The sequence below is a fragment of the Staurois parvus genome, unplaced genomic scaffold (assembly GCF_062004578.1).
Source record: "Staurois parvus isolate SC_StPar_1 unplaced genomic scaffold, SC_StPar_1.0 ptg002023l, whole genome shotgun sequence".
Classification (NCBI taxonomy): Eukaryota; Metazoa; Chordata; class Amphibia; order Anura; family Ranidae; genus Staurois; species Staurois parvus.
The window spans coordinates 142,932-151,122 of NW_028319819.1; the positions used below are offsets into that span (position 1 = coordinate 142,932).

At 49.6% G+C, this 8,191-nt stretch overlaps 1 protein-coding gene across 1 annotated transcript; it reads right to left on the reverse strand.

The window, feature by feature from the left end:
* Positions 1–1,164: 1,164 nt before the first annotated feature.
* Positions 1,165–3,485, reverse strand: LOC149433017 (E3 ubiquitin/ISG15 ligase TRIM25-like). The gene has a single exon (XM_089664757.1). The coding sequence runs from the start codon at positions 3,477–3,479 to the stop codon at positions 1,761–1,763; it is 1,719 nt and encodes a 572-aa protein (XP_089520883.1). The 5' UTR covers positions 3,480–3,485; the 3' UTR covers positions 1,165–1,760.
* Positions 3,486–8,191: the final 4,706 nt, after the last annotated feature.

The following is an 8,191-nucleotide window of genomic DNA, read 5'->3' on the forward strand; positions in this document are numbered from 1 at the left end:
TGGGGCTAGCAGTGTCTGCCCACTATCTCCAAAGTGATTTAAGACTGTCTGTCTGCACCTCCGGGGAGAGGTGATCCTCTGAAGTGATCCTCCGTCTGTGCAAGGGGAGGGGGCAGCATGTGCTGTGTAAAGGAGAGCAGAGTTCTCTCATACAGTACATTACAGTACAGTGTATTTTTACCCTGCAATAATGCCTCCAAAGCAAAAAGCTGATGCAAGTGCTGGCACAGCAAAGAAAAGAAAAACAATCTCCTTGGAAGATAAAGTAGAAATAATAAAGAGATCAGAGAGTGGTGAAAAATCATCATCCATTTGCAAAGCATATGGTTATGCTCCGTCAACAATTTCAACAATTTTAAAAGATAAGAGTAGAATAATGGAGCATGTAAAATGCTACATCCCAACCAATGCTACAATTATTACCAATTATTATTATTGAGGTTTTACTGCTTTCTGTAACCTTATTACAAAAACGTAATCTAATATCCTGTCGTTTGGTTAGTAGTTAGTGCTTATAAAAGTGCCTGATTCAACTTATGAACAAATTCGACTTATGAACAAACCTACAGTCCCTATCTTGTACGTAACCCGGGGACTGCCTGTATTTTTTGTCAGTTATTTTTGACATCTAAAAATTATTATATTATTATTATTATTATTATACAGTATTTATAAAGCGCCAATAGTTCGCTCAGCGCTGTACATTACAAAGGGGGACAGAACATGTGACAGAACAATACCAATACAATGCAAAACATCTAAAAATGATGTTTTATTTGTAATTTTAAACAAATTAGTTATTTTTTGTCAGTTGAAAAATGACAATTATTTTTGACTTTTTTACAACAAATTTTTCTACTGTCAAAAAAAACCTCATTTTTCAATTGCCATTTTTTGAACTTTCAAAAATAACTAATTGTTCTACTCTCAAATATAACTGTTGGTTTTCAAAAATAAAATTTTAACTGACAAAAAAGTCATTTTTAAAATGTCAAAAAAACCCTAATTTTTCAATTATCATTTTTTTTGCAAATGTCAAATTTTTTTTGTCAATTTTCAACTGACAAAAATTAATTCTTATATTTCAACAGACAAAAAAACCCTCATTTTTAATTGTCAAAAATAACTCATATTTTGCCTGTTATTTTTCAAGTGTCAAAAATAATTATCAACTGACAAAATATCTGTCATTTTTCACCTGTAAAAAATAACTCCTTTTTATCAACAAATATTAACTGTCATTTTTAAACTGTCAATAAAAACATAATTTTTCAATTGCCATTTTTTGCCACTGTCAAATATAACTGTCATTTTTAAATTGTACAAAATAACTCATTTTAAACTGAAAATATAACTGTCATTTTTTAAATGACCAAAAAAATACTCATTTTCAACTGTCAAAAAAACTGTCATTTTTCAACTTAATAAAAATAACTGTCATTTGGAAACTTCCAATAAATCTGTCATTTTTTAATTGTCATAAACCCCTCATTTTTTAATTGTCATTTTATAGCCACTGTCAAAAATAAGTGTGACAAGCATGCATCCAGTGAAGGCGGAACACTCGGACCTCCTGCATGCTTGTTCCTGGTCAGTGACACACTAGGGAGTGAAGTGAGGTTTAGGATGAAGATGACGGCCCCGGAACCTGCAGCTTTCTCCACAAATCACTCCTGTTTCCTGCCCTTCCTCCTATTGGCTGAGTATTGCACCAATCACCAATCAGATCATCCCCCTTGTGATGTCTCTGGGCGGATCTCTCACTTCTGGCTCCTCCCACATATCTTTATATAACCTCCCCTTACACCTACCCCAGCATGGAGGGGCTGAGTGAAGGTGGTGGTGAAGGTGTGGAGGTGTCGGATCGGGTCACACAGATCATAGAAGGAGATCCGCCCGGCCTCATAATCCAGACCTATCCTGACTCTGGTACTGGAGACACCGCCGGGGAATGGGGTCTTCTTCTTGTCATGTATCACTGAGTACAGATTACCCCCCCACCTCTCCAACCCCCAGGACTTCTTATTATATCCAATCCATGACTGACCTCCTCTCCTGTCTATATTGGGGTAACACATCCCGACTCTCCAGTACTCTGACCCCCCGACATCCACTTCCCAGTAATGTCTCCCGGAGGAGAAGCTCTGACTGCTGATCACCTGAGAATCCTGGAACCTCTCTGGTGTTTCTGGCCGATTCTGATATGATGACCAGGATGCAGTTTTCCCGTCATCTGATATACGAAGACGATTACCAGCTGTCCTCACATCCAGTAATATGTCTGTAACCCCCGACACCCCCCATGTTTGCTGTACAGCACCAATATTTGGTCCTCCAGTGGGGGAGGGTTGGGGGTCTGGCCTGGATGGTGGAGCATTGATGGGACCTTTGCCCTTTGTAGTAGAATGTGGAGAGACATGTGTGCCTATACATTTCTGTACATTGACCCCAGACATGATATCAGATAAACCCGTGTGTAATGTGTGTGAGATCCCCCCCACATCCCCATCCCCTCCATCATGGAGGAGGTTCTCATGTCTCTCTGTGTCCTCAACATCTCCATCCTCAGTATCACACAAGTCACCTGTGTCTGATTCCTGTAGGACAGTCAGTGGATCCGTCATGTTACACAGCTCCTCAATGTCCCTCATCTTCCTGGACAGCTCCTCCTTCTTTATTTCCAGATCCCGAATATAATCCAACATGGAACGGGAGACCCGCTCTGCCCACCCGGAGATGTCCCTCAGGACTCTCTTCTCCAGGTCTTCCAGACGTCTCCTGAGGTCTCTGAACAGGGCAGTGACTCTCTTGGTTTCATCATCTGCTTTTCCTTCTACTCTCCTCCTGCGTTCCTGCAGACTCTTGACTCTTTTCTCCATCTCCTCTCTTTCGGTCATCAGTTTCTGCAGAACATTCCTCAGTTTCTTCTTCTTCATCTCAGAGGCCTCCTCCAGAGTCTCCACCTGGTGTCCCCGATGTTCTCCGGCCAAACTGCAGGACACACAGATACAGGTGGAGTCCTCGGTGCAGTAATACTCCAGGATCTTCTTATGGATGGAGCATTTCCTGTCCTTCAGGGAAGTGGTGGGGTCACATAGGACGTGTTCTGGTGACTTGCTGTGGACTCTCAGGTGGTTGTCACACAGAGAAGCTTCACACATCAGACAGGATTTCACAGCCGGTACAGGAGTGTGAATACAGTAAGTACAGAAGACCCCGGACTCCTCCTGCTCTGGATGGGTAGACTGGAAGTTCTCCACTATGTTACGTAGCTTCAGATTCTTCTGAAGGACAGGACGCTCCTGGAACTCTTCTCTGCATTCAGGACAGGAATAGCCTCCAGACTCCTCCTGTGTATCCAACACACGGCCAATACAGTCCCGGCAGAAGTTGTGTCCACATCTCAGGGTTACAGGATCTGTATAAATGTTCAGACAGACGGAACATTCCAGCTCCTTCCTCAGATCAGAAGACGCCATCGCTGAGAGCAGAAGACAGAATGACGGGGAAAGTCTCTGACACTCCGTATGCAATGTGACCCGTTCTGTACCCTCCTACACGGGGCGAGGTGTACATTCCTACACAGGGAGAGGCTGGGACTGAGACACGTAGCTAGAAGAATCCTTCTACAGAAGGACACAGACATGTAATAAGTAGTGACGGGTCCAACACCCCCCTGTTCGGTTCGCGGTCCAACATTCCAACTTGACGAAAGTTCAACCGCAAACTTCGAACTCAATGCAAGTCTATGGGACTGGAACTTGTAAATGGAAAAGTGTCCATTCTGAAGGCTTTTATGCCAGTTATTGGCCCCAGAAGTGGTATGGGGACTCGGGGACGGCCCTGAGGGACAGGAATCACTGGGGAAAAAAGTACAATTTTTAAAGGGGCTGTCATTTTTCATTCCATGCCTGGGGGGTCCCCATAAACTCCCTGCAAGGGTGCACATCTGTACAATGTATAGGACCTGCTGCAGCACAACTGACATTTATACTAAAAAAAAGATGTGTGGGGTCCCCCTAATCCATAACAGACCCTTTAGGTCCAGTGGGAAGGTTAGGGGGACCCCAAAGTGAATTTTTTTTTTTAACTGTGTGGGATTCCCCCTAAAAGCCATACCAGGCCTTTTAGGCCTGGTAGGACTTCTAAGGGGAACAACACTCCCAAAAATAAGGGGAAAAGGTGTCAGGTCCCTCCTAACTTCCTACCAGACCCTTGATCCGAGCGCAGGCCTATCAGGCCAGGAAAGGGGGGGATGAATGAGCGGCTCTCCCCTCCCTGGGCCTTACCAGGACACATGCCCTCAGCATGGAGACAAGGGCCTCTTCCCCAAAACCCTGGTTGTGGGGTCTGCGGGCAGGGGGCTCATTAGTATCAGGGTGCCCTTTCAAATAAAGGGGGGCACCCTGATGCTGCCCCCTTGTGAATGAGTAAGGGGTACAAAATAAATGAAATTGGTCCTTGGGTGTTGGTGGGGCCCTAAACCAAACAAATAGTTGGAAGCGACCATAATCAGGACTGAGGAATAGGATAGGCAGCATAGGCAGTCTTCAAGGGATCTCAGATCCCTAACAAATGGGATCTGTTACATCAGCATCAGGGACAAGATAGTTGCTGTTGATCCAGGACTGATTCATGTTGATAAATGTCAGCTGGTCAGCGGAGTCTGTGGACAGACGCACTCTTTTATCCGTCACAAAACCTCCAGCAGCACTGAATGTCCGTTCGGAAAGCACGCTGGGTGCAGGACAGGTCAGTAGCTGGATGGCATATTGACCAAGTTCTGGCCAGTGATCCATCCTCAAGACCCAGTAACCCAGTGGATGTTCAGTTGGAAAGGTCTCCAAGTCTGCTCTTGCCCCTAGATAATCCTGCACCATATGATGCAGACCCTGCCGATGGGTGCTTAAACCTAACATCCCTGGGCACTGAGGACTAAAGAACTGTTTGAAGGCATCGGTCAGCCGGCCACCTTCTCCACCGCTCTTCCTTTGACAGAACCAAGCCGCAAAAACACGTTGTCCAGGAAATGGTGACCTCCCATTGTCTGGAAAGGTTCTACACAAATGTTTTTTCATGGTGTCCTCAAGATGTTTCCTCCTCTGCTCCCTCTATAAAGACTGGAGGAGCTCTGCATCTTCACCCTTGTAATGTGGATCAAGAGGGGTTGACAACCAATATTGATCCCTCTCCTTGATACCACGAATCCTCGGGCCCTTATGCAGGCTTTGCAGAATCATGGAGCCCATGCAGGGTAAGTTTGAGGAGGAAGGAGATTCTGAGTCTTCTGGGTCACTGAGGATGACATTATCAGGAACTACCTCCTCCCAGCCATGTACTACTCCTGGTTGGGGTTCTGGGGACTGAACACCACTCCTTGAAGACTGCTGTATGTGATCCTCTACTTCCATGGTGCTGCGATCCTCCTCCTCCTTCTTTTCCTCCTCCTGATGTGTGTTTTGTGGCCCCGCAGGAATGGTTTCTGCATAAAGGAGGCCTTGAGAGGACAGGAAATCCTCCTCTTCCTCCCTCTGTTCTGCCTCAAGTGCCCTGTCCATGATTCCATGCAGCGTGTGCTCCAGCAGGAAGACTAGAGGGGTAATGTCACTGATGCATGCATTGTCACGGCTCACCATCCCTGTGGCCCCTCAAATGGTGACAGGACAGTGCATGCATCCTTTTCAGCAGCCACTGGTGAGGTGAAAAGAAGCCAAGTTCCCCTGAGCCTGTCCTTGTGCCATATTCACACAGGTACTCATTGTTGGTCCTCTGCTGTGTGTGCAGCCGCTGCAGCATTGCCAATGTTGAGTTCCACCTGGTGGACATGTCACAAATGAGGTGGTTGGTGGGCAGGTTGAATTCCTGTTGAATGTCAGCCAGCCGAACACTGGGCATGTATGACCACCGGAAATGGCCCCAGACTTTTCTGGCCTGCCTCAGAAGATCTGGAAAGCCTGGGTACCTGTTCAAGAAACACTGCACCACAAAATTCAGGATGTGTGCCATGCATGGAACATGTGGCAAGTGTCCCTGTTAGAGGGCAGAGAGAAGGGTGGTGCCATAGTCACATACAACCAATCATGGCTCAATCTGCCGTAGTGACAACCATCTCTGGCCCGGAGTGGCTCCTGTCCCCTAGACAGACCAGCTGAAGCACCACGTGGCATCTCTTAGCCTGACTGCTTGTGTAGCCCCTTGAATGCTTACGGAGCACTGCTGGTTCAGAGGACAATTCAGCAGAAGAGGCCATAGAGGCAGAGGAAGAGGAGGGGGTGGGGCAGACACATGTGGCAGAATCACCACTAGATTTTTGGAGGCGTGGTGGTGGAATAAGCGCCATCACTGAACCCTGTCCTGCATCCTTCCCAGCTGCTAGCAGAGTCACCCAGTGTGCCGTGAAGGACATGTAACGTCCCTGACCACGCCTGCTGGACCACGTGTCAGTAATGTGGACCTTGCTGCTGACCGCCCTGTCCGAGGCCAATACATTGCCTTCCACATGATGGTACAGAGCTGGAATGGACTTACGTGATAAGAATTGTCTTTTCAGAACCTCCCACTGTGGTACAGAATATTCTGCAAATTCACGGAAGGGGGCGGAGTCACCAGATGGAAAGGCAGAAGTTGTAATGCAGCAATTTGGCCAGGCTAGCATTTAGATGCTGAGCATGTGGATGGGTGGGACATGTGGATGGGCGGGACATGTGGATGGGTGGGACCTGTGGGTGAGCGGGAGCTGTGGATGGGCGTGACATGTGGATAGGTGGGACATGTGGATGGGTGGGACATGTGGATGGGTGGGACATGTAGATAGATAGGACATGTGGATGGGTGGGACATGTGGATGGGCGGGACATGTGGATGGACGGGCCCTGTGGATGGGTGGGACCTGTGGATGGGTGGAACATATGGATGGGTGGAACCTGTGGACGGGTGGGACCTGTGGACGGGCGGGACCTGTGGACGGGCGGGACATGTGGACGGGTGGGGCATGTGGACGGGTGGGGCATGTAGATGGGAGGGACATGTGGATGGGTGGGACATGTGAATGGGTGGGACATGTGGATGGGAGGGACATGTGGATGGCTGGGACATGTGGATGGCTGGGACCTGTGGATGGGAGGGACATGTGGATGGGCGGGACATGTGGACGGGCAGGACATGTGGACGGGCGGGACATGTGGATGGCTGGGACATGGGGATGGGCGGGACATGTGGATGGGCGGGACATGTGAATGGGCGTGACATGTGGATGGATGGGACACGTGGATGGCTGGGACACGGGGCTGGCTGGGACACGGGGATGGGCGGGACACGTGGATGGGTGGGACATGTGGACGGGCGGGACATGTGGACGGGTGGGACATGTGGACGGGCGGGACATGTGGACGGGTGGGCCCTTTGGATGGGCGGGACATGTGAATGGGAGGGACATGTGGATGGAAGGGACATGTGGATGGCTGGGACATGTGGATGGCTGGGACCTGTGGATGGGCGGGACATGTGGATGGGCGGGACATGTGGACGGGCGGGACATGTGGACGGGCGGGTCATGTGGACGGGCGGGACATGTGGATGGCTGGGACATGGGGATGGGCGGGACATGTGGATGGGCGGGACATGTGGATGGGCGGGACATGTGGATGGGCGTGACATGTGGATGGACGGGACACGTGGATGGCTGGGACATGGGGATGGCTGGGACACGGGGATGGGCGGGACATGTGGACGGGCGGGACATGTGGACGGGCGGGACATGGGGACGGGCGGGACATGGGGACGGGCGGGACCTGTGGACGGGTGGGACCTGTGGACGGGCGGGACATGTGGACGGGCGGGACATGTGGACGGGCGGGACATGTGGATGGGCAGGACATGTGGACGGGTGAGCCCTTTGGATGGGCGGGACATGTGGATGGGCGGGACATGTGAATGGGAGGGACATGTGGATGGGTGGGACATGTGGATGGGAGGGACATGTGGATGGTTGGGACATGTGGATGGCTGGGACATGTGGATGGGCGGGACATGTGGACGGGTGGGACATGTGGACGGGCGGGACATGTGGACGGGTGGGACCTTTGGATGGGTGGGACATGTGGATGGGCGGGACATGTGGATGGGAGGGACATGTGGATGGGTGGGACATGTGGATGGGAGGGACATGTGGATGGCTGGGACATGTGGATGG